Source organism: Formica exsecta, unplaced genomic scaffold, assembly GCF_003651465.1.
Source record: "Formica exsecta isolate Colony F162 unplaced genomic scaffold, ASM365146v1 scaffold16, whole genome shotgun sequence".
NCBI lineage: Eukaryota > Metazoa > Arthropoda > Insecta > Hymenoptera > Formicidae > Formica > Formica exsecta.
In genome coordinates, this window is record NW_021848922.1 from 290,286 (window position 1) to 315,360 (window position 25,075).

General features: G+C 40.0%; 4 protein-coding genes across 14 annotated transcripts; 3 read left to right on the forward strand and 1 right to left on the reverse strand.

Annotated features, from left to right (window-relative positions):
• The first annotated feature begins 193 nt into the window (after nucleotides 1-193).
• On the forward strand, nucleotides 194-13,949 carry LOC115233078. Its single transcript, XM_029803297.1, has 8 exons — nucleotides 194-615; nucleotides 1,404-1,474; nucleotides 1,673-2,680; nucleotides 2,809-3,138; nucleotides 3,220-5,140; nucleotides 7,017-7,388; nucleotides 8,572-9,011; nucleotides 11,421-13,949. The coding sequence occupies exons 1-7, from the start codon at nucleotides 222-224 to the stop codon at nucleotides 8,799-8,801; spliced, it is 4,326 nt and encodes a 1,441-aa protein (XP_029659157.1). The 5' UTR covers nucleotides 194-221; the 3' UTR covers nucleotides 8,802-9,011; nucleotides 11,421-13,949.
• On the forward strand, nucleotides 7,748-13,949 carry LOC115233076 (zinc finger Ran-binding domain-containing protein 2). 4 transcript variants are annotated; one of them, XM_029803292.1, is made up of 7 exons: nucleotides 7,748-8,247; nucleotides 8,370-8,422; nucleotides 9,582-9,663; nucleotides 10,235-10,574; nucleotides 10,718-10,812; nucleotides 10,894-10,948; nucleotides 11,099-11,301. In XM_029803292.1, exons 1-6 carry the CDS (start codon nucleotides 8,177-8,179, stop codon nucleotides 10,937-10,939), a joined length of 687 nt encoding a protein of 228 aa, XP_029659152.1. In that variant the 5' UTR covers nucleotides 7,748-8,176; the 3' UTR covers nucleotides 10,940-10,948; nucleotides 11,099-11,301. The 4 variants fall into 4 exon arrangements, with proteins under 4 accessions (XP_029659152.1, XP_029659154.1, XP_029659150.1 ...); XM_029803294.1 differs by having other exon boundaries at nucleotides 7,750-8,247; nucleotides 10,235-10,568; XM_029803290.1 differs by having other exon boundaries at nucleotides 7,751-8,247; nucleotides 10,894-10,935; nucleotides 11,099-11,315.
• Nucleotides 13,950-14,695: 746 nt separating this feature from the next.
• Nucleotides 14,696-16,380, forward strand: LOC115233077. 4 transcript variants are annotated; one of them, XR_003883722.1, is made up of 4 exons: nucleotides 14,696-14,817; nucleotides 14,899-14,940; nucleotides 15,104-15,166; nucleotides 15,415-16,380. XR_003883722.1 is itself a non-coding variant. In XM_029803296.1 (4 exons), exons 1-3 carry the CDS (start codon nucleotides 14,727-14,729, stop codon nucleotides 15,229-15,231), a joined length of 261 nt encoding a protein of 86 aa, XP_029659156.1. In that variant the 5' UTR covers nucleotides 14,696-14,726; the 3' UTR covers nucleotides 15,232-15,249; nucleotides 15,415-16,380. The 4 variants fall into 4 exon arrangements, 2 of the variants coding, with proteins under 2 accessions (XP_029659156.1, XP_029659155.1); XM_029803296.1 differs by having other exon boundaries at nucleotides 15,104-15,249; XM_029803295.1 differs by having other exon boundaries at nucleotides 15,104-15,227.
• Nucleotides 16,332-23,147, reverse strand: LOC115233072 (protein BCL9 homolog). Of its 5 annotated transcripts, none has more exons than XM_029803280.1 (7): nucleotides 21,828-23,147; nucleotides 21,472-21,683; nucleotides 20,853-21,141; nucleotides 20,410-20,768; nucleotides 19,813-20,326; nucleotides 19,491-19,692; nucleotides 16,332-19,342 (listed from the first exon to the last, which is right to left on the reverse strand). In XM_029803280.1, exons 1-7 carry the CDS (start codon nucleotides 22,114-22,116, stop codon nucleotides 17,476-17,478), a joined length of 3,732 nt encoding a protein of 1,243 aa, XP_029659140.1. In that variant the 5' UTR covers nucleotides 22,117-23,147; the 3' UTR covers nucleotides 16,332-17,475. The 5 variants fall into 5 exon arrangements, with proteins under 5 accessions (XP_029659140.1, XP_029659142.1, XP_029659139.1 ...); XM_029803282.1 differs by having other exon boundaries at nucleotides 19,870-20,326; nucleotides 21,472-21,686; XM_029803279.1 differs by having other exon boundaries at nucleotides 21,472-21,686.
• Between the last annotated feature and the right edge of the window lie 1,928 nt (nucleotides 23,148-25,075).

A 25,075-nucleotide genomic window follows, 5' to 3' on the forward strand; every position in this document is an offset into this window, starting at 1 on the left:
AAAAGTTTGGCGGAAAAGTACGTTCTCCGAAGATCGAAGATTCCGGTGGATAAAAATGTCTCGCGTACAAGATAGAAGCGTGGCGTCTACTGGCGCGGCCCCCACTTGGCAACGTCGGCGCGGACGAATGACAATCGGCGCGCGTCGTCGCCGGCAAGCGCGACCGCCAATCCGCGACGGCGTAGTATCGTCGCGTCCGGGATGTCGCTCACGGAACCAAGATGGCATCTGAGGACGGTGCGGGTATCGTGTCAAACGTAGGATGCGATGTAAATAATACGAGCGATCGAGCGACGAATTTAGTTGGGAGCGAGGCAACGGACGGCGCGACGTCCGGAACGACGTGGCAACTCGGCGTCGTCGAGAGGACGGCCAATCGCGCGAGCGAACCCGCGCCTAATTCGCCCGGGACGCCCACGGGTTTCCCTGCAGCGTCACCGTTTCACGCGAACACGGAAGGGCACGCGTTACAGAGGGACTCGGGCCCCGCGAGCTCGTCTGGTGATGTGGGTGAACGGCGAGCGGGCGATAACGAAACGTCCAGCCAACGGCGCAGCATGTCTCATCCAGGGACCGACCTGGACCGCAGCGTTCGTCTTCCGGAGGAAACAGACGGTAATTAGCATTCCGTGTCATTTGTTGTCGTTCGTGTCGGTTGTTGCGTCAGGTTCTTGCAAATTATTTCTTAAACTGACAATAGTATCTGGGTGTCGTTTCTATATATTCGAATGCGTTTGATCAAGTGACCTCACAGTTTACGTCAACATACTTTTACGTGTCAATCCAGAGTATATCTATTATGGATATAACGATTGAATAATCATCAAAGTAGATTTGTTAAATTTGGAAACCTATATAAAATTACTAAAAAATTATCTCTGAATAATATATATATATGTGTATATTCATAAAATGTATTGTTTTACAGTATATATACTTTCTTTATTATATTAAATTCATTTTAAATGTATAAAAGATCTAAATAATGAGATATTTTATCTGTAGGCATGTATTAGTATTAATATATATAAGAGAGTGAATTCCGTTTGTTCTAAATAGAGTTACTACAAGAGTGAACTAATTATAGCTCTACTTTTGTAATATTAACTATTTATATCATAATGTATACTATACGTTTGTTTTTTCTCATGTTTATTTTAAAATAAAATAGCATTGAAAAAGTGTTGCTAATTTATGCAACTAATTAAGTAACAAGAACTGAATTTTACTTTATTCCTGAAAAGAAAGTAATTTTTTCCATAAAAAAAGCGAAAAAAAAGATTTTTAGAAATATATATGCGAATTCTCTCTCTCTCTCTTTATGTCTTACATAATAAATATAAAGTAACATATAGTTTGACTTGTACATTCTTATTAAATGAAATGATATATATTTGAAGCAGGGAATCAGTATCATTGCAACAATGATGTAGTACTAAAAGCTGCCAGAGAACCGATTCAACATATTATACATGTAGGTACTAATAAATAGATACTATTAGATATGTTGTGCAATTTGTATAAAATATATTTCATGTTCATGTATTAAATTAGTGTGTATTGTTCCGTATTCTATATCATGATATGTTTTCTCCATACCAATAAATAAAATAATTCCTATATCTTATAAATTATTATAAAATATGTATCATCTATATTATTTTCTATTTAGGCTGATTCTGCATGTAACAACGACATGATGTTATCCGGAAATATGCATGCATTATCTACAAAGGTTAAATTAGAAGGCTGCATGAATTTCTCCAACAACACACCACAACTTGGGGAAAGTCCGCAGAGCAATGGTGAAGTAATCAGCAGTCCCAGGAGTCCTGACTATCCTCCAAGAGTTTCTGTCAGCCCACATCCTCATAGTCCGGACACGACGTTCTCTATCAGCATGATGTCGGCAAATTCTACAGTTATGGACACGGCGAAATATAATGAAGAGAGTCCTGATAATATAGCTATGCATACAGACGAAACGACCGAGTATCCTTTTTGCTCATCGCCATCGGGAAAGATAGGCGACTCGCAAGTTGATATCACGAAAACGGAATCGAGTAAACAACGGGATGCCGCTGATGAAAAATACATCACAGATAGAGAATTAAAAGTAGAATCTATTGAGATTAAGAAGGAACCAACAGACTCGTTACAGGAACTTGAAAAAGTTAAATCCGAATGGTTAGAAGATAGTTTCTCCATTACTGTAACGGCAGATAGAGTAACTGCTGCAACAGCAGCATCTCAAGACAAGTCCACAAATGCCACTGTTAATTCATCTTCCAGTTCACATTCAAAAACCTATTCATCCTCGAGGGAGAAACGTTCGAAAGAAGACAGACGGCACTGCTCACGGTGTCAAAAACGCAAAGGGATAAAAAGAGCGAGTATTGGTGTACAGTGCAAACGGGATCGTCATGTATTATGTGGTAAACCTCTTTCCTTCTCCAAATCGACCAACGAGAACCTGAGGTTAAATCTACAAACGAAAAACTACAAGATGCTTAATAATCCTGTGGTGAAAAGTGAATTGCTGGAAGGCCTAAAGTACAAGAAATTTATTCACATTGAAACTTATCCCAATGGCGGTGCGACGGTGGTCCATATGTATCAAGACGAAATTGAAAGTTTATCGCGCGAACAAATGGAAGAATTGGCGCAAGAGTACTTCAAGGTATAAATGCAATTCATTGTTACAGTAAAGTAAGAAAGAACTTGACTGCAGTTTTGGCTGCAAGCTGTTACAATTTTGCATCATGGTGAATGATTATAATGAGAAATCTTTCTACATTTCTCTTTTAGGTGGTTTTCGGGGAAGACGAAAATGGTAATGCTTATCATGTTATGGGCATAGTACACAATGCAGCTGCATACCTACCTGATCTTTTGGATTACATGGCGAATAATTATCCCACATTAACTGTAAAGAACGGAGTATTGGGTAGGAACAGCGATATAGAAACCACCACAATGGCTCAATACAAAGACCAAGTTTGTAAAGCTTATAGCAACGGTACCATTAGATATGGACCGTTGCATCAAATAAGTCTTGTGGGCACTGTTCACGAGGAAGTCGGCGGATATTTTCCAGATCTACTGCAGAAATTGGAAGAGAATCCGTTTTTAAAAATGGTAAGTCACAATATACAAACATATTTGAAAATACACATACATATTTGCTATACCTATTTGTTAATACGATTTGTATTCTAGACGATACCTTGGGGACCTTTGTCCGTTGTAAAGATGGATACACCACAAGAATCGAACGATGGCCCTATCCTATGGATTCGACCAGGTGAACAATTGGTACCAACGGCCGACATAAACAAGAGTCCGTACAAACGACGCAGGACGGGTATCAACGAACTGAGAAATCTGCAATATCTTCCGCGACTGAGCGAGGCACGGGAGTATATGTTCGAGGATCGTACGAAAGCACACGCCGACCACGTTGGTCATGGATTGGACAGGATGACCACGGCGGCGGTCGGCGTGTTGAAGGCCGTTCACGGCGGCCAGGCATCCGGATACAATAGGATCACGAAGGACGTCGTGGCTTTTTACGCCGGTGATTTTACCGAACTCGTGGAAAAGCTACAACTAGACTTACACGAGCCGCCGATATCGCAGTGCGTGCAGTGGGTGGAGGATGCGAAGCTGAATCAGTTACGCAGGCAGGGTATCCGTTACGCCAAGATAAATCTCTACGATAATGATATATATTTTCTACCGCGCAACATTATCCATCAATTCAGAACAGTCTCGGCCGTCTCGAGCATCGCTTGGCACATTAGATTGAAGCAGTATTATCCAGAGTCGCAGCATAGTTCGAACACTAGGCATAGTCGTGCGATAAACGAGTCCGCTCATCGTATCAAAGAGAAAAAACCTCTGGAAGCCGTTGGCATAGGCGATGAACAAAAGGAGAACACGAATCGCCAGCGTTTGGAGCAGAAACTGTCGATCGATCCTCTCGAGAAAGCAAAAGAAAGGGCGGCCGAATATCAGGGTAATCTGAAGAAATCCGATCAACACGGGAAGCATCGCAAGAGTCGACATCACTCCAAACACTCATCACTTAAACAAAAGAATAAGGAAGATGGTAACGGCAATGCATCATCGGATCCGTTTGGCAGCACTAAGTCATCCAAGAGCGAAACCAATGAGCAGAAACAGAGTAACGACAAGAGGGACGAGAAGAGATCAGATAAGAAGCATAAGGATCGTCGCCGCAGCAGTGACAAATCTAGCAATCATCACACGCACAGCAGCAGCAGTAGTTCTGATAATTGTCACTCTTGTAAGAAGAAGAAATATGATAGCAGCGGTCACAAGCTAGATCATCGTTGCAGTCACCATGAGAGATCCAGCAGTAAAAGCATATCGAGTAAAGAAACTATTCCTAATGTAACGGAAACGAGAACAGTTTCGAAATTCGATAGCTCGTCTTCCTTGAAGGATGCTAAGAGACGACTGAGCGGATTGTCTCCGTTAGAGGACACTTCCGAAACCGGAGATTGTCCAATCGTTCTCGAGGAGGAGATACTAAAACAGCGGCAGACCGTTGCCAAAACGTACGCCACCGAAGTGGTGGACAGGGCGCTGGAGATAGCCATCTACAAATCGAAGACCGACGTTGAGGAGGTTTGCCAATCCCTGCGTGCTGAAGTTTCGGAAGCATCGAAGGAGGTACTAGAAAAAATTCATAAAGAGAGCTTTGAGATCGTCGAACAGTGGTTTAAGGACGATCCCACGAAACTGGAAAGATACTGCCATCTATTAGAAATGAAGACCGTGTTGGCGTTCACGTCAAAGATGGAATGTGCAACGGAAAATGCCGTTAAGGCGCTGATCGAGATGGCGGAGGACGAAGCAAAGGAAAGAGCGAAAAATGAGAAAATCGCTGATTTTGCGACCACTGGTGACAACCCATGCGGCGAAGATTCAACGATGTTAACGAAGACAACGACGACGACGACGATGACGACGACGACAACTAGTATCTCCTCGTATCCTTCCATCATGACCTTTACGTCTCCATCTACTGAGAACGATAGACACAGTAACAGCAGGACCTTTTCTAAAGTTTGTTTTTTTTCAGACAGTAAAGCATTGTCTCTTGAAACGAGTCGTTTCGGCGAATTTAAAATTGACAAACGAGAGAGCACAAGGGAGGAAGAGAGTCGCGCGCGAACAAGAAAAGGATGCCAAGATATGAAATATCAATTTGATAGGCAACGAGCGGACAATTACTTAAGAGAAACACCGAACGGTGCGTCCTCGCGAAAAAAAAGGACCAAAATTAAAACCAAAGGCCTCCCCTCCCCCCTCTGTGAGAGGAGGCTTGGATACATTGTAACACTTTTTCAAGGCTTGAATCAAAATATTAGAATTCTCTTGTTACAATTAAATCCAAACCTCCCGTGAGCAATTCGCTCGTAAAGTAATGGTGAAGAAAAGCAAATAATCATAGGTGCTGAATACTAAACGACATTTGATATTTTAAGGTGCCTTCGCTCTGTTCGTTGCAGTAAAGCTGTACCGGTGTGTACAACTATAAAGCTATTGATTTACTCGATCCTGTAAGGATAAATCTTGGTTTCCACGTGTGTGTACAAGTAGAACAAGTGTAAATTTTCATCAATAGCGATGAATACGAGTATATTGACGGACCTGCTGTTTTCGCTTCCAAATGTTTCATCGTGCATGTGAACTTTCTAAAGAGAAAGAGAGAGAGAGAGAGAAATATCAGCAATGTGAGTAGACTTTTTTTCACGAAAGAGACTTGTAGACTGCATAACAGACATCTGTATAAACAATTGTAAGATACTGAAAATTAATTTAGATCGTCGAGAAGTCCCAGCATTTACGCGAAACACTGATCGCAGAAGTCAGATTTTTTTTCTCAAAAATCTCAATTGCAATACGAATATCAAATTAAGAGAATCATGCCGATTAAAGAGACATGCAACGACAATTTATCGAAGAATACTTGTTTAATTAAAAAAAAAAAAAATAGCTGGTTTAAGATTAGATGGATAGATGCCATTTTTTAAATAGATTTATATATAGTTTAAGTTAAATGTTGATTGATAAGAATTGAAAGAACATTGGTTAAATCGACTGCTTTTCGATTAAACTTTTATACGAAAAACAAAGTATCTCAATTATACATTAAATATATCTTAATTATTATTAGTGATATCGTATGACAAATAAAAATCACAAACTGATTTAAAATCGATCCGTGTTGCCCATCTAAAATCAATCTCATTTTTTTCTTTCAATAAAAAAAAAAAAGATTTAAAATGTATTACGTTCTTATTTTTAAATATAAATCGGCATTATTCATCACAAATGCATTTCTCGGACCGCGATGACACTGCACCGAAATTTGCTCGGGCGGAATTGAACTCGCTCTGTAAATTTTGTAAATATACGTCCAGACTTTCAGTATGCAAATAACAGAACCGGAATGCGAACGAAAACGCATCCGAGTAGAATACAAGGGACAAGATATAACGAAGTAATAAATAATAATTACAAAAAGTGCGACTATTGAAAAAGAGATGTATTTGAAAGACAAAATCGTTGCATTGAAAACCGCAAAGATTTTCTCACGTTATATAATTCTAAAATTATACCATTTGACAACCGAAAGACGCGATTTTGATTTTATAAATTGAAAAATTCCAAAAATTTATATAGTGCGTTGACAGTGAGGAATCGTATATAAAAAAAAGCGTATATATAGTTATAAATATCGTAGCGTGTAGTTTTACATATTATACCCGTCTCACACACACACGTGTAGAAGTCGCATTCCACGTCTAAGTTTTTAATGAGACAAAAATAAATTACTTTGGTCAAAGCTTTGGATTTGTTTCTGACTCTCGTCTCCTTTACTCGCAACTCTTCATGCTTTATTTTATACTTTGACGTTTCTAACCGTTTCTCATTTTTCCAGGAAACGTCTCATCACACCTATGACAACAAAACTGTATAAGAGAGTCAGTCGCACTCGAAATCAAAGTGCAAGTGCAGAGACGAAAAGGACTACAGGGAAAGAAGACACAAGAAGAAGAGAGATCACGAGAGGCGGGAGCGAAAACATGATCGACATCATCAGAGTCCCCAGATAAAATCCGACTCTAAAACATCTGACGATGCTGCGAGCGTTCCCGAACTGTCGTCGCACAATTATCCAATCGCCGAAAAATCCGAACGTTCAAACTCAAAGGATGACGAGAAGAAATCACAGGAGAAGAGGAGGAAATGCCATTGTGGCCATCACTGCAGTCACAGACACGGGGAGAAGAGGTCGTCTGGAAGCAGTAACATCGACAAAGACAGAGTCGAGTCATTCCCACTTGTGACGTAAATATAAATCGGCATTATTCATCACAAATGCATTTCATAATCTTTTGAAATACCAAGAGTAGATTTAAATAAAAGAAAAGGGAGGATATTTCGGTCGACTTTATCCTGTTTTACGGTAATCTTTCTCTCTCTCTTGAAGAATATTTCGATCATTGGAAACTGGTTCATAGATTTCTTTGTGAATGAAGCTTAAATAAATCCGCCTATCACCATCTGTCAACGGCAACAATATAGCACGTTATGCAATGCAATATATAAACAATGCTCGTGTCTTTTCCACTTGAAATTGGTCGGAGAGAAAATTACAATCCTATTATCTATTTACATTTTTCCCGGGATGACAATTAAAAAAAAAAAAAAAATAGAAGTATTGTACTTTTATATCCGCGGACTCGGGGGAGGAAAATGTAGGGAATTCGCGAATCCGCGGCAGAGAATGTCGGCATTGCTGCGTATTTCGTGCGTGCACGATCATCAGATATCACGGTGCGTTCATCCGAGTCGGACGATCTCTACGCTGCTAATCACCGCGGTCTCTAAATGCCATTCGTCACAGTTTCCTCCGTTGGATAGGCCGGATCCGCTCCTGTCCAGGATGCTGTAGCTACGGCGCGTCAAGCGTAGCTAATTCGACGACGATCCTGCACGTTGTAGAGAACTGATAAGCGGGGTGTCCGTCGAACAAGATCGCTTCGAAGGTTAGACACGAAACGGAGCGCAACGGACCTTGTCGTAGTCGCGAGGGGATCTACCGGGAGTATAATCGACGCGAATTGTAAACAGCGGGATGGATGGTAAAGTGGACGACGAGAATCAGCGTAGCATCAACGACGGTGACTGGGTCTGTCCTGACTCTCAGTACGTATAACTTGACGATTCTCGATTTTATATCACGCCTAACTATTTTATATACTACAAATTGGAATCGATATATGGGATTGAATTAACGACATTTTTGTTATCTCATTTCCTTTTTATAGATGTGCCAATGTAAATTTTGCCAGACGAAATTCCTGCAATCGTTGTGGAAAAGGTATGCAATTATATGCAGAGTAGAAACGCTACCATTATGTTCAATTGTTTTTTGAGCTGTTTTTTTAGCTATAATAACATTGGTTTACACTAAACGTAGAATGTTATTTGCATATTTTAAATAAGAAAAAAAAAAAACACTTGTGACATTGCATCATTCCCACTCTTCGAGCTCAAAACACAAGAGGAAGTCCAGCTCGTCCATGGAGCAAAAGGAACCGAAGAAATTGTATGTAGTAGAAAAGTATTCGACCGCGCAAATTACCGAGTCGAGCACGATGGTAAACGTGACGACGGTGACAGCGGGCGCGATCACGACGACGATTACGACGACGACGACAGACTTGTTGCCGGAAAACACCGTTGTGTCAAACACGTGAAAAGGTTACTGCAATTATTCTTGACGATTATAGTACAATCCGCTCGTTAGGAGCGCGAATCTTGCACGCGACGGGACGAGATCGATGTTTCGACTCGACTGCCAGTGCGAAGCCTAAACGAATTCTCATCCGGTGCGGCTAAACGTGCGAGCTTTGCAATTGGAGCGAGAGAGGAGAGAGACGAGAAACGGAGAAGAAACTATGCATCAGGTATATCACGGGAAACGTACTTTTACCAAAGTAGAGATCGCCGTGTTTCAATCCAAAGACGAGATAGGTCCTTTACTGATTGAGAGAATTTGTTACTTTCCTCCTTTTTTTTTCTTTTTCTTTTTTCTTTTTTTTTTCTCCGCGATTATATATGCATATGTATGTACACTCGTGCATTTAAACACACACAGATATACAGACATACACACCGCCTTAGTCTCGAATCGAGAAGTGTTTACGAGAAAGTAGTTACTATTTAGAAAGTACATATACATTTACATATATACACATACACACACTCTCCGATACAGGATTGCAAAAATTATTTTGTTACGAGAGAAATATAGAACTCTGGACGTTCCACACACATACCACCCGCTCTGAGAGAATTAAAAATAAAAGATATTTATAAAATATATGAGACGACCAAACGAGAGAGGTGTACAAAAGGAGGATTTGTATAAAATCGCGATCGCGAAGATTAATCTCGATTAATACGACGGAGTATTATTAGATTTATTTAACATATATGCAAAGCATAGATATTTTTCATTTAATTTTTTGATACAGATAGAAGTGAATGTCCAAAGAAGAAAAAATTGGGTCAAGAAATTGGAAAAGCAGCTGCGGAAAAGAGTAGAGGTCTCTTTAGGTAATGCCATCTTTAGTATTTGTTATTATTTGGAGTTATTTCTTATTAATAAGTTTCAAAAAAACGGATTCTTTATGTGCAAAAATATATAAGTTTGTTACATAGTTGGTAAATCCAAATAATAGCTACATATAAAAGAACAGAGTAAGAATCAAGACAAAAATTAAGGACAAATTAAGGACAAATCTTTTGAAAGTAAAGTCAACATGTTTATCTGTATGTTACTAACATATTTATTAAATTCTAATAGTATGTACATCATACTACTGGAATAAACGTCAAAAATTTTTAATATTATATATATAGATATATATAAAAATAGATAACACAGAAACACAGGATATATATTGTTTTACAATTAATGCGCGAAGATTAGATCGATATTACATTTGTCGTACGACAAATTTTTTAAGCATATTGATTGGCTGTAAGATAGAAAATTTCTTGAGTCTCTAGAAATTTTCTATTTTATAGCTAATCAATGCGCTTAAAAAGTTTGTCATACGACAAATGTAATGGCCTTACCCTATACATATGTATGTGATAATTAAGAACAAAATCCTTATTGCAGCGCGGACGATTGGCAATGTAGCAAGTGCGGTAACGTCAATTGGGCTCGCCGGCAGCAGTGCAATATGTGCAATGCTCCAAAATTCGGCGAGATAGAGGAACGCACAGGATACGGAGGTGGATATAACGATCGAGGAGTCGTCGAATATAAGGAGAGGCGGGATGACGACGATGAATACGACGAGTTTGGACGACGCAAGAAAAAGCGGAAACTTGAAAAGAATTCTGACGACGATTCTAAGGATTCCAAATACAGCAGCCCGTCGCGTAGTAAATCTAGGGATAAGGAGGAAAAAGATGAAGTGGACGAAGAGGAACAAGAAGAAAATGTTAACGTAAACGTAACTTGAAAATTATATGGATTGAAAAGTGTGATATCAGAAGAGAAACGAAAAAAAAAAATAAATAAATAAATAAATCGCACTCTTTAATTGCATTAATTAAAAATGCTTCGAATGTTTAATTAATATTTTATAAATTACAGGAGGATGAAGAGGAAGATGAAGAAGAAGAAGAAGATGGTGATTTATCTAAATATGATCTTAGCGAATGGGATGATTTTGCGCCAGCGAAAAACAGGTAATATGCAGTTGTATTGTTAGTTTTGTGTAAAATATTACTGTAAATTTCTATTTTTTCTTTTTCTTTTTTTTTTTTTAGTACGAACGGAAGTACCATGTCGTCGGAAGCGCAACGGTCAAGGTAATTAATAGCGGTAATGCAATGCAAAAGATATCTATTATTTAGAATGTTATTTCAATATCATTGAATATAACATAATGCTTTCTCATGTTAAATTAAATATAGATTTGTATTAAAATTAAAAAAAAAAATTAATTATAAGGCATAAAATCTATTTTTACAGAAACGGAGATGATCGGCGCGATTCAGGCACATCCAATCAATGAAAGGCTGTACAGAAGGACAGGTTTGACTTGGGTTTCGGGTATAAAATTGATTATGATGATCAGTTGCAGACAGCATACAGTGTGATGAGTTTTGCTAAATAATGTATAGTCCCAGATCCTTAAGACTTAAAGTATAAGCTTGCTTTTATTGCGATTATATCTAGATATATCGCGTAAACAAAAGGAGGATTTGTATAAAATCGCGATCGCGAAGATTAATCTCGATTAATACGACGGAGGTGTACTTGTACATAAATTAAAATATTATTTTCTTTTCAGAGAATCGTATCTCATCCCACACGAGACTCGCTTAACTTATTTATGTATGCGTTCTTCTATGCGTAAATTATTTATGATTTTTCATTGGCCATCCTGCGATAACATGAAACTCGGTCCATGCTACGAAAGATTTATCGCCATTTCTCAATCGACGCGGCCGTTTTGCAATTCTTAATAGCGCAATTATAGATTTGTGCTATAATCGAATATTTATATCTTAGAACGTAGGACGTCATAAGGAATGGAAATAGGACATCTTGTGTGCGCGTGTGTATGTGTGTATGTATGTTTACGTTTGAGTGTGACGATAAATGTGACAATTAAGGTACTGATCGTAGGATAAGGAAGACACTTCTACACATGGTTTTATGTTTGATATACAAAATCGTCGCGATGAGTCAAAGTGACTTGACGATATCCTTTATATTATCTCTCGAGAGTTTATCTTAACGAATAATAGTTACGTATTACATTAAGGATACCCTAACTCTCTCTCGCTAGAGTTGCTGGGCGTTACTAGGTATCGCCAATCTCCCTATAATTCTTTCCACGAGGGGCATGAAATGATATCTTTTAATCGCGAAGAATTGTTCTTCCCTTTCTTTCTACGCTGAATCGTTAAAACCTTATATACGTTAACAGATGTACAAACTCTTCGCCTTCGCAGACAGAAAATTATTTGAAACAGTGAAACATTGCGGCAGACTGATCGTTAACGATATTTTCTCAGCTCGACAGGAACGGGTTTCCGGTCAATCTATAATTCTCTACAGAGTCCCGATTTCCAAGAAACGCCGACGTAGATTTCCGTACATAATCGAGAGTATATCGTTTTAAATAAAACAACAACACACGCGAAACAGTCTGACGAATCTTGACAGGACACGTTGTACATATTGAATGTGCCTCGCGTTTGCGACAGCGAACTTTCTTTTTCATTATATATCTTCCCGTATTTCGTTATGATGTATATAGTAATGACTATATTCGCCGTATGCTTTATTTTGTAAGTTGGTCGTGTTAGCGACATACGTTATATTCTCCATTCTCATATATTGGGACACTAATAAAAATGTCGATGTTACGCTTTCGTTATACAGGAAAACCCGCTTTTAAACACACGTGGCTGTCTTATTTTTATTTTACATTTATATATATATATATATTTGACGCTGCAATCATTTATAATTTTCAATTATATACCAGCACGTTACTTTAAGATAATTTCGACTGCAGATTTCTGTTACAATGCGACTTTTCAATAAATAAGTTTGCGCAGTGTAAATATGGAGCGAATTCTTTTACCGGCTTTTCTCGCGAAGCGAAGTGAAATGGGAAAAAAAGAAGATAAGAAAAATATTTATACCGGGTAATAACGTACGACGAAAGTGTACACAGATGACAGATATATTTAGTATTCCGTATGGAAGATATATTCACGATTTACTGATAGAATCGTTTTCGAGCACATGACAAGCGTGTACAATTGCTGTAAATTCTAGTTCCATAGAATCGTAGGTGCCTAAAGTCTCAGTAATGATCCAATAAGATGATCGTCAAAAGTGAATCTATTCACCCGCATAAATAGAGACTTCTTTTTAGACACTTTTCTATCCTAGAGACCTTTTCTAAAGTTTGTTTTTTTTCAGACAGTAAAGCATTGTCTCTTGAAACGAGTCGTTTCGGCGAATTTAAAATTGACAAACGAGAGAGCACAAGGGAGGAAGAGAGTCGCGCGCGAACAAGAAAAGGATGCCAAGATATGAAATATCAATTTGATAGGCAACGAGCGGACAATTACTTAAGAGAAACACCGAACGGTGCGTCCTCGCGAAAAAAAAGGACCAAAATTAAAACCAAAGGCCTCCCCTCCCCCCTCTGTGAGAGGAGGCTTGGATACATTGTAACACTTTTTCAAGGCTTGAATCAAAATATTAGAATTCTCTTGTTACAATTAAATCCAAACCTCCCGTGAGCAATTCGCTCGTAAAGTAATGGTGAAGAAAAGCAAATAATCATAGGTGCTGAATACTAAACGACATTTGATATTTTAAGGTGCCTTCGCTCTGTTCGTTGCAGTAAAGCTGTACCGGTGTGTACAACTATAAAGCTATTGATTTACTCGATCCTGTAAGGATAAATCTTGGTTTCCACGTGTGTGTACAAGTAGAACAAGTGTAAATTTTCATCAATAGCGATGAATACGAGTATATTGACGGACATGCTGTTTTCGCTTCCAAATGTTTCATCGTGCATGTGAACTTTCTAAAGAGAAAGAGAGAGAGAGAGAGAAATATCAGCAATGTGAGTAGACTTTTTTTCACGAAAGAGACTTGTAGACTGCATAACAGACATCTGTATAAACAATTGTAAGATACTGAAAATTAATTTAGATCGTCGAGAAGTCCCAGCATTTACGCGAAACACTGATCGCAGAAGTCAGATTTTTTTTCTCAAAAATCTCAATTGCAATACGAATATCAAATTAAGAGAATCATGCCGATTAAAGAGACATGCAACGACAATTTATCGAAGAATACTTGTTTAATTAAAAAAAAAAAAAATAGCTGGTTTAAGATTAGATGGATAGATGCCATTTTTTAAATAGATTTATATATAGTTTAAGTTAAATGTTGATTGATAAGAATTGAAAGAACATTGGTTAAATCGACTGCTTTTCGATTAAACTTTTATACGAAAAACAAAGTATCTCAATTATACATTAAATATATCTTAATTATTATTAGTGATATCGTATGACAAATAAAAATCACAAACTGATTTAAAATCGATCCGTGTTGCCCATCTAAAATCAATCTCATTTTTTTCTTTCAATAAAAAAAAAAAAGATTTAAAATGTATTACGTTCTTATTTTTAAATATAAATCGGCATTATTCATCGCAAATGCATTTCATAATCTTTTGAAATACCAAGAGTAGATTTAAATAAAAGAAAAGGGAGGATATTTCGGTCGACTTTATCCTGTTTTACGGTAATCTTTCTCTCTCTCTCTTCCTCTTCTTTCACACTTTTCAATTTACGTTGCAGATTGCGATCTTTGCAATTCGCTAGCTTGGGGAAAAATATCTTTTAATTTAAAAAAAAAAATTACATCGCTGGTAAATACGAGCGGTCGATCCCTCAGAATCATCGTTGTCGCACATTTTATATATATGTATATACATACATACATATATATATATATACACATATACATAGATATTATATATATTATATTTAAAAAAAAAAAAAGATAATTAAAAATGCTTCGAATGTTTAATTAATATTTTATAAATTACAGGAGGATGAAGAGGAAGATGAAGAAGAAGAAGAAGATGGTGATTTATCTAAATATGATCTTAGCGAATGGGATGATTTTGCGCCAGCGAAAAACAGGTAATATGCAGTTGTATTGTTAGTTTTGTGTAAAATATTACTGTAAATTTCTATTTTTTCTTTTTCTTTTTTTTTTTTTAGTACGAACGGAAGTACCATGTCGTCGGAAGCGCAACGGTCAAGGTAATTAATAGCGGTAATGCAATGCAAAAGATATCTATTATTTAGAATGTTATTTCAATATCATTGAATATAACATAATGCTTTCTCATGTTAAATTAAATATAGATTTGTATTAAAATTAAAAAAAAAAATTAATTATAAGGCATAAAATCTATTTTTACAGAAACGGAGATGATCGGCGCGATTCAGGCACATCCAATCAATGAAAGGCTGTACAGAAGGACAGGTTTGACTTGGGTTTCGGGTATAAAATTGATTATGATGATCAGTTGCAGACAGCATACAGTGTGATGAGTTTTGCTAAATAATGTATAGTCCCAGATCCTTAAGACTTAAAGTATAAGCTTGCTTTTATTGCGATTATATCTAGATATATCGCGTAAAGACATCGAATAGAGATTATTTTAAACGTAACAAATTTTTAAGAAGCGCGAACACGCTTCTCATTCGATGTATGACCTCTTTGTTTTACAGGTTAACAGGAGACTCGAAAGAGACGCAACCAGTTCTTGGCAACTAAGAAATATACACAACGCAACAAGATTTAGTAATTTAGTACGCACCTTTGGATATATAAAGTGGCCGATAATATGTGACTTATTACAAAGGAGTCGACTAACAATAAGCTTTACATTTATAATTGAGCTCATGACTTCTTGTTGATCCTAGGGAAGCAAAATGTTAGGTCTTCTATTTGCGCGGGTATACCGTTGTTGACGATTAGCAGAATTTACGACAGACGTACTTGGGCGCAAGTAGTATGTTTTGCTAGAATGAAATACAAGATTGATAATTCCAACATGAATCTATAGAAAAAATTATACATACAGAGCTCGTTTTACAAGCTAAATATGACGTTGTAGAAAAAAATCTTACTCCTACATAAAAGATGGTGTTAACGCTCTGAGCAAGCCCCGTCGCCGCAGTGTTCTAAGATTCCCATTACTTTTATCACAAACGTAAAATATGTCAATGTGTCACTCTGCTTCGTATTGCTCAAGCTGCCAGAAGGAAGAAACTAACTAACTTTTCTTCTTTTGTCTCCTTGTGTCTCTCTCTCTCTCTTTTTACGTCATATTTTATCTATGCATAAATTTATTCGGATTAAATAAACACAATCGTGAAATGTAGTATTAAAGAATCATTCTCCAAAACAAAGCAAATATCTTCTTTTTAAAGAGAGACGGAAAGGGAGAGTACGTTCTCTTGCTTTGACTATCACAGATTCGAGTAAATCGAAAGAAAAAAATAGCCTATGCTTACTGTTCGAGAAAAAGAGAAATTAGAAAGGTTTTCCTTTTTTTAAATCAGTCACATTTTGCGGATTTGTCGCGAACTCCGATGGCCGTTGTTGAATCGTAAAACGATTGTCGATCAAATATCGTACTGACTTCTTGTAAATATCTTTATTTTTCATTTATAATAAAAATCATTCATCAACAACATAATTGTTCTTAGTCAATTACTTCTTATGTCGTAAGCTACAGATAAGGGGAGGGGAAAACAGGTAAAGGGTCATGATTATGCACAGAGTTGGTCATAAGGGAGGATCGATGAGGGAGCGTAAGGGACGGGCGATATTGAAGGATTATGTTGCAACAGGTGTATATATATAATATATATATATATATATAATATGTATAATATGTATATGGTATATATGTACAATAATAAATTTGAGCTTGTTTGACTGTGTTTTAAGTATTTTAGTGATAAAGGAAGGATGAATTACGCGGCACCGGTGTACCAGAATCCTCTCGCTCGTCGTACCGTACGCACAATTGTTATTTTATTCTGAACAAACCGTTATAAACGAAACTCGAAGAAAAGAGAGGAGATCTCGCTTGTTTTCTTCCTCTCTCTTTCTTTTTCTTTTTACATTCTAGTTACAGTAACGTATTTCTTAATCTAACAATGCTCCTCGATCAAAATATAACGACTTATAAAAAAAAAAAGGAAAAAGTAAAAAAAAAACCATCGGATTGTACATCGGTATTTACACGAACGCGTAGGCGAGTACTCCACGTCTCCGTTATACAATTTACAGATAGGACCTGGAAAATTTAGGTGTAAAACGATACTACTAAGATGTATCGGAATAACATTTTCTTAGAGACATGCGACTCGGTGTCGTGATCCACAAGTCAAAAGAGAGAAAAAGAAAGAAAAAAACTTGGCATAATACATACGTAAATAACGCCATAACAACAAATTAAGAGTAGAACTTTAGATTTTCGTCGCACGCTAATTATGAAGATTATCCTCGAAGATAGCTGTCAGCCATGCTCGTCGATAACTATCATTATTTTTCTCTGTCCTTTACAAGAACGTTTTGCTATATATCTATAGCACAGTTTACACTTCCAGAATTAATTTGCGTGGTTATAATAGAAACATCTCCCTGATAGATGAAAGATAGAAAGAGAGCGAAAGAGAGAAAAAGAGAGGGACACTCTGAAAGGCCACCGTAAAATCGTCGTCGTCATCGTCGCGATATGGATCAATCAACACCGGGCAGTTTTTCTTTTTTCTTTTTTACTTCGGCATGAAAAACTGCTGATGCGAGTGCGAGTTTGGCGGCGGATGCAAATTAGGATGTGGCGGTCCGCTGCCTCTGGTACCAGTGGCGTAAAGCTGTTGCTGGAAGTTGTGAAACTGTTGAGCATAATTCGGATCGGACATACTTGGTCCGCTGCCAAACGGATTGTTCTTAAAGTTGCCGGTCGCGCCACCCATACTTGGCGGTAATGGCTGAGTAGCTTCGGGCGGCGGTCCCAGTCCCATCGGGCTGCCCTTGTTGCCGGACACACCGTACATGCCCGCCGGATTCGGTTGATTCGGCAGATTCTGCGACACCATGTCGGGCGGGAAGACTTTGTCGGGATCCATGGAGCCGCCCGGGAAGACGCCGCCACCTACCATATGCTGCATCCGCATCAGATTCGACTGCGGTCGCATATTGCCGACCGACGGTCTCATGGACGGGTGTATAGTGCCGGAAGTGTTCATGGACTGACCGTCCATCCTGGGCGAGCCGCCCATACCGGGGATCCCGGTGGCATTCATGCTGGACGGCATACCGCTGTGTGGGCCCCCCATGTTGTTCGGCACGCAGCCATTTGGGAAGTACTGTAGGTTCATGGAAGGCGACCCACCCATCTTTGACTCCATATTGGATAGTGGATTGGTAAATCGCTGAAGGAAGTCTAGACTTGGTGGGCCACGGGGTGGTGCGTGACCGACATTCGGCCTGGCCGGCAAGTACTGTATGGTGTTGGGCGCATTGGGCTTTACCTGAACGCTCGCGCCGTTATACGGACTCGGTCCGCCGATTCCATGCGGCCCGGTCATCAGTCTCGATGGGGGCGCGTGGCCGGGATCGCCGCCGGGATAAGCGCCACCAGTCGAGCCGCCGGTACCCGAATGACCGCCCATCATTCCATGACCACCCATCATCGAGTGTCCTCCCATTTTGCTGGGAATTCCGCCGGGGCTGCCCGTATGCGAAGTAGTGGGGCTGTAGCTCGTTGGCGGTCCTGCAAGACCCATGCACATCCCGCCGACTTCACCGCCGCCAGGTTCGCCGCTGTTCGCACCCATATGGCAACCACCGTTCATCTCGCCACCCATCTGCATCATATGCATACTGGCGGCGTGCGGATTGCCGAACGGCATCATGCCAGCTGCATTGCCAGAATGCATGGGTTCATTGCCTAGCGAATTGCTAGCCGCCGTGTTTGTGAGTTGCTGGCTCATTTGTGCCAGAGACGTTATCGGGTCAAAGTGATTCGTATTCATGGTGTTTAAGCCGCCGAGTCGACCGCCGACTATGTTGTTGGGATTGAGAGGCACGTTGTCGGATGGTTGACTCACGTTTATGGACGGCCTGCCGCAAGCGAACGAGGCGCCACCGCCGGGTCCACCGCCGGGTCCGCCGCTGCTCAATGACGACACTACTGTTGTGTTACCAGAATTATTTGGATTCACTGTAGGTTGCTGTTGTTGCGATTGTTGCTGCGATTGCGTTTGTTGTTGCTGCTGCTGAACGTCTTTCACGCACGGTGGCGATGTATCGGGTTTCATGGTAGGCGATGCCGGCACCGTTCGTGGAGGACCCATACTGTCGGGTATACTGGTGTTATGTGGCGTCGGACTATTCTGTGCACTCGCGCTGGACTTGTTGCCCGGTTTCGCGGGATCCACCGGAGTATGCGGCGCAGCGCTACCCGGTGTGTGCGGTGTGTGCGGCGTGTGAGGACTATGCAGGGAACCCGCAAAGCCTCGGTTCATACTGTCCATCTGTACCGGACTCGCGCCCTCCGATCTAGTAGGGAATTGATTATTGTTATCTAGATTTCCCGCCATGATTCTGTTGGGCATCTCTGAAGAGCTGCCTGTGTTTCTGTTGTCAATAAAAAAAAAACACATCATATAGTTATACGAATTATGATTATTAATCGAAATATAATCTCACACTGAAGAGAAAGTTATGTTTTGCTCAAAAGTTAATGAAAGAATAGAAAAGAGAAACGGAAGGAGGGGATACTTACGTAGACGAATTGCCATCTTTCAGACTTGTATTAGGTTGTTTCTGAATAGTCAATTCTTGTCCCTCGAACGTGTTAAGATATTGAAGTTGAAGGGGGCTCGGCACTGGCATTAAATTTGCTTCTTTCACGGTCGTTGCATTTCCAGGATGTTGCTGCTTCTGTTGAGCTAAGGATTGTAACGTTCGGCAAAACATACCATCCACTAAATCAAAAGAATAAATCAAATTTAGAAATTATATGAAACTCATAAAAACGTTAAACTTTGCGCACAGCAATAAATTTACACAAAAGAAAAAAAAAAGAAAAAAAAAACGAAACATACCTCTGCTCCTCATCCTTACCAATCTGTACCAATCCTTTACCGTTTTGATCCACTTACCATTTGGTTGTTGATTGGTAGGAAAATCGAGAGAAGTATCCTTTTGAGCATTAGTACCGCTAGGACTAAGAGCGGCGATATGAGAATGAGAGACCGGTGTTCCCGGGTTGCTATGATTCAACCGTGTCGTCGAAACGGTTCCTGTGCCAACCGGATTCGGAGAATCCTGACTCGTCGGACTTTGTCCCGGCAGGTGACTGGTCCTCTGATTACCCAGCTGGAACTGTCTGTTACAATCCGCTGGCGAATTCAAAGCAGAACTCGCGCGCGGTGACGGTAGCGACAGATTGCTGGTCGGATTGTTGGGCGACGACGGATTTGGACTTTGAATCGCGATCGGTACACTGGCAGATCGTGTCGTTTGATGATACGGAGGTGGTGGGCCTTGACTTCGCGGTACCCCACTGACCATGTTAGCACCGCGCAACGGTACCGCGCCCGGATTACCAACCGTTGCCTGTAATAATGATATTTTTGTTATAGATATTCCATAATCCTGTGTACATTGAGTTAAAATTATCACGCACAAAGAATACGTACTTTATTCTTTCCATCGAGAAATTGATGCTGCAACTTATGCCAATCCATAGATGGAGAACATTGATTTGGTACGGAACCAACAGGAGGAACATTCGCGGTAGAGCACGACACCGTCGTTCCTTGTGTCGTGTCCGCCAAAGGGTTGCCAGATTGTTCATCCTTAAACAACATCAGCTGCATTTTTCGCAAGGTCGCTAGTTGAACTTCTCTGTGCTGCCTTTGTCTCGGTGTCAAATTTTCGTCTGGAACTTTGACACCCTGAAGCGATGGTTGTAAACCTCCTGGGCCTGGACTCGTTGTGCCACCTAACAAATTTGGACTGTGGCCCATGGTAGCATTATTAGCGGGTTGAGGATTGGCTGTGAGATAAAAAAAAAGCATATACATTGCATTAAATCTCACATAAATAATGAATTAAAATAATTAAATGTAATAAAAATTACCTGAATTACCAGGTGAATTCGGCACAAGGCAAGGCACTACGTCTAGATTTCCATCATCGAGTGATGGCTCGGTATTACCGAGGGAATTTCCACCGTTTATGTTTCGCAAGTTGGGTTGTTCGTTCCAAAACTGTGGAGCATTTGGATCTAATGCTGGTAAATCCGGGGGTTGTTCAGTCGGGAAAGTATTATTCGCATTTCCCTGATGGCCTTTCTGTTTCATCATAGCAAGATTATTTAACCATTGAGCAGGATTTTGGCGAAAATGATTTACTTTATTTGGATGTTTCTAAAAGAATAAAAACGGTAAATATATATTAATGATAAATAAATAACATGTAGCATACAAAAAAAAAGCATATTACTAAAAATAATGTATTATACAAGATATTTATATTGGAAACAAATTGTAAGTCAAAGGTAAATAGATGTGTGAAAAAAAAAAGTATAAAAAAATTAATAATGCGTAATTACTAATACTATTTCGACAGAGAATTGTGCAAAATTTTTACAACAAAAAATGCGACTTTTGCAATAAATTGCTCATGTATATAATTTGAGAATGAGAATTTACAAAGAGTATTATTGAAATAAATTCAATATCGCACATATAATATACCTCCAAATATTTTTTAGTGGCTGGCTGTGCGCAATGATAAGCAACGAGCGAATGATATTCGCCTCTCAATACTGCATCTGCGCCTGTATTCGCTAACTGCGTAGAAAATACAAAAACTTGGCTCTGCTGTTGCATGTATTGAGCCTCGCCACTGCTTGCACTAGTTCCCATCTGTTTTCCCACAACATTACTAACAAGCGGTTGAATGCTGTCTGCTGTAATAATATATCTATTATAATCTATAGCCAAAAAAAAGAATAATTTGATTAGTCTAACATAAGATATACGTTAGCGCAATAAATAAAGTGTAAATAAAATTCATAGATTATAAAATAATAGAAATAAATTGATGTTACCAGGTAGCTCATCGGTGGGATTGTTAGGGTCTCCCTCTTGTTTAACCGAAGTCAGGATCGATTGATTCCCATTGGTATTCTGATTCTCCACAGACATTGTACCTTCGCCGTTAGATGTATCGATACAGGGATCTCTTGAACACTCCGCTGTATCCTCTCCAGTCGTATCGTCGTTATTACTACCTGTACCCTCGTCCTTAAGCTTAACAGGATCGGCGTCAGGCTCATCCTTGACAACCGTGGTAGGTGGACAACAGCTGGGCTCGTTGGGCTTCTTTTCCGTTTTCATGGTTGGAGCGTATCGCGTGCGCGAACGACCGAGCGTGTCAAACCTCGTTGTTGCTGCTACTGTTGGTGAACAGTGGGAAAAGAAGAGGCATGGCCACTAGCACTAGGTGACACTAGGTCCGCGTCCGCGACGCGCTGGCTGCGTGCGGCGGAGATTGAGAGGTTAACGTCGACCGAATGCACGGATGTGAATCGGAAGTCTGGGAGCGTTCACCAGACGACACCAACAAGCTCTCCCGAGGCTTTAAACATCGCTATGCTCGTGAATCGTCACGAGCGACGGTGGGGGGGGATGCTGCAGTCTATCTCGCCGTTATTTATCCTCACCGTGACTTGGGGGATGCTGCGAAGCTACCACACCACCTGGATACGGGGCCGGATTCGGCCGGGTTCGCCAACCAGATACCGCTTGGGAACCGGCGCTGGAAGCAGCACCGAGAAGCGCGATGCGGTAAGTCACGTCGCGCCGTGAGCAGAAACGAGTATCCCGTGTGTATCACCCTCGCCTCCACGGTGATCGCATAGCGCATAGCGCGCCTCTCCGCTCTCCGGCTGCTGTGTCGCGCGCGGCTGCTGCTGCTGCGGCCTGCGGGTGGCGGAGCAGCGGCGGTCGGCGGTGAGCGGCGCGTTGACGCCGCGAGGACGCACACGAACGCGAGACGCGGGCGATCCGTATCAACGGCGATGCGAACGCGCGCTGCAACTGTACGACTCGAGTATCCACCTTGCCGTCGTACGCGCGAGCATTGTTCTCTCTACCTCGACTTTATTTGTCACTTCATGGTCGCTTTGATTATTTATTTCTTTTCTACGCAACGCTGCCAACTGTTGGGTTGAAAGTTTTCGGATCAACGTCGCTTGACGCGCGCCGCCGCGCCGCTCCGTCCGTCAGACGGAGACGGGACGATGCGCCCGACATTCGGCGGGAGTGAGACGGCGCGCGTGATAGCCTTGGCGCTTGGCGCGCGCATGCGCCGTCAGTCGCGCGAGAGAAATCCACGCTCGCCGCCTCTCGTCGTCATCGTCGTCGTCGTCGTCGTCGTCGTCGCCCGCAGGGTAACTATTTTCGTCTCTCTTTGGTTATATTTTCGCCTTCTTCGTCTTCCTCTCTCGATCGGCGGCGGCGTTCGAGATATCTCCTCGTCCGCGTCGCCTTCGTCGACGGACGATATGAATTCGTGGACGCTGCGGAATTTGAAAAGATCTCGGAGAGGTAGCCCCTCCGAGAAACTTTTGGATCTTGTATCTCGCACTCGAATTCACTTCGCAAAATTTAATTTCGGATGCGTACAGAGGGAATCGAACTTGATGCGCCTACATTCTCCGAGTTCCTGGCGAACACGACAGAGCCGTAGGTGTCGTCCGGTTAGCGGCGGTATTTTTGAAATTCGAATCGTGAAGAAAACGCAGAAATTTATTTGCGTAAATAAATTCGCGTTTATCAATCGGAAACACATGCGTTGTTATACGCGCTACATAATATTCAGAAAATTAAATAAACAATGTGCACTGTACTTTATTATTAGAGGAATTGATGTGTATATAAACTATATACTAATCATTCACAACGCTCTTATGCTAAATGGAAATGTTCTCACAAACGATCAACTGATAACTGAAATTTTTAAATCTTTTTGTATTGCGAATCTTTGCATTTTGAAAGAATAGAATTATTCTTTGAAAAACATTTGAGAGAAAGGAATTTTGGCGGGAAGGATTGTGATACGTGAATACAATGGTCAAAGGATTAAACATGACGTCGACCTGAGTCAGGTACAAAATCGAAGGGATTTGTTAGGATTTTAGAAGTTAGGGCATATATAAAACGTATTTTTATTTATTGCTTATGAAAGAATTGTAAAGAGAAACGTGCAAATTTCAAAAATTTTTAAGGTAAAAAATTTACGACATATACCCGGATAGCCAAGTCTGTCGAAAACAGATCATGCCAAAAGTGTCTGCTATCAACTGTTGTCAGCAAAAAAGTTATAAATTTGATACAGAAATTGTTATTATCGATTAAATCAACAAATCGCCAAAAATCTTGCAGACTGATAGCAAATTGATAGCAGAAATAAAGCAGAATCTGCGTGCGCGCAATCTGACGACAGATTGACAGCAGAAACCGAGCATAATTTGCAACTCATTACGAAATATTACAAAAATAAATTTTATTTGAAATAATATAGTTGCCTCCAAAATGCGATCATTTGTGAAAATTAAGAAATGAGTTATAAGAACAATTAATTATTTTTAGATAGTAATTTTCACTATACTGTAAATGAGAAAAGGAAATAAAGTTGGAGTTTTTAAAATTTTAATTTTTGAAGTTTTTATTTGTATTGTCTTTCTTGCCTATCATGTTCCCAATATTCCAGAATTTAAATTTGTATAAGTATCGGCAGGAGGCCAAAAAGGTTGGCTCCATAGGGAGAGTTTTTTAGCGGGTGCGAGTCCCGCATATCCCACCGGATCGGCCGGTGGGAATGCATAATGCATTTTTCTCTTCCTTCGCAAAACAAAAAAAAAAAATCCTACTATTTTTGCGGATTTTGAAGTTTTGAATTTTCACGCTTCTTGAAATTTTAGTCTGTACCACCTCTTTGCTGATTATATTCTCCTAATACTTTTGCGGATTTCAAAGCTTCAAATTTTCGCATTTTTTAAAATTTTAGTTTGTAACACCTTCTCGCTGATCATGTTCTCCTGATACTTTTGCGAATTTCGAACCTTCAAATTTTCCGCTTTCTGTAATTTAACTTTATGCGAACTCTTTGCTTGTCATGTTCTTCTGATACTTGTGGGGATTTCGAAGCTTTAAATTTTTCGCTTTCTGTAATTTAACTTTATGTGAACTCTTTGCTTGTCATGTTCTTCTGATACTTGTGGGGATTTCGAAGCTTTAAATTTTTCGCTTTCTGTAATTTAACTTTATGTGAACTCTTTGCTTGTCATGTTCT

Excerpts from the sequence above, each read along its gene's own strand:
- LOC115233076 (XM_029803290.1), top strand. The coding sequence starts at position 8,177 with ATGGATGGTAAAGTGGACGACGAGAATCAGCGTAGCATCAACGACGGT. Across the intron at positions 8,423-9,581 it reads CTGCAATCGTTGTGGAAAAG|ATAGAAGTGAATGTCCAAAG; the intron begins GTATGCAATTAT and ends TTTTTGATACAG. Across the intron at positions 10,813-10,893 it reads TTTGCGCCAGCGAAAAACAG|TACGAACGGAAGTACCATGT; the intron begins GTAATATGCAGT and ends TTTTTTTTTTAG.
- LOC115233072 (XM_029803278.1), bottom strand. The coding sequence starts at position 22,116 with ATGAAAACGGAAAAGAAGCCCAACGAGCCCAGCTGTTGTCCACCTACC. Across the intron at positions 21,142-21,471 it reads CCACTAAAAAATATTTGGAG|AAACATCCAAATAAAGTAAA; the intron begins GTATATTATATG and ends TTATTCTTTTAG. Across the intron at positions 20,769-20,852 it reads GAATTCACCTGGTAATTCAG|CCAATCCTCAACCCGCTAAT; the intron begins GTAATTTTTATT and ends TTTATCTCACAG.
- LOC115233078 (XM_029803297.1), top strand. The coding sequence starts at position 222 with ATGGCATCTGAGGACGGTGCGGGTATCGTGTCAAACGTAGGATGCGAT. Across the intron at positions 3,139-3,219 it reads AGAATCCGTTTTTAAAAATG|ACGATACCTTGGGGACCTTT; the intron begins GTAAGTCACAAT and ends TTTGTATTCTAG. Across the intron at positions 7,389-8,571 it reads GTCATTCCCACTTGTGACGT|TGCATCATTCCCACTCTTCG; the intron begins AAATATAAATCG and ends CACTTGTGACAT.
- LOC115233077 (XM_029803295.1), top strand. The coding sequence starts at position 14,727 with ATGAAGAGGAAGATGAAGAAGAAGAAGAAGATGGTGATTTATCTAAAT. Across the intron at positions 14,818-14,898 it reads TTTGCGCCAGCGAAAAACAG|TACGAACGGAAGTACCATGT; the intron begins GTAATATGCAGT and ends TTTTTTTTTTAG. Across the intron at positions 14,941-15,103 it reads TCGGAAGCGCAACGGTCAAG|AAACGGAGATGATCGGCGCG; the intron begins GTAATTAATAGC and ends CTATTTTTACAG.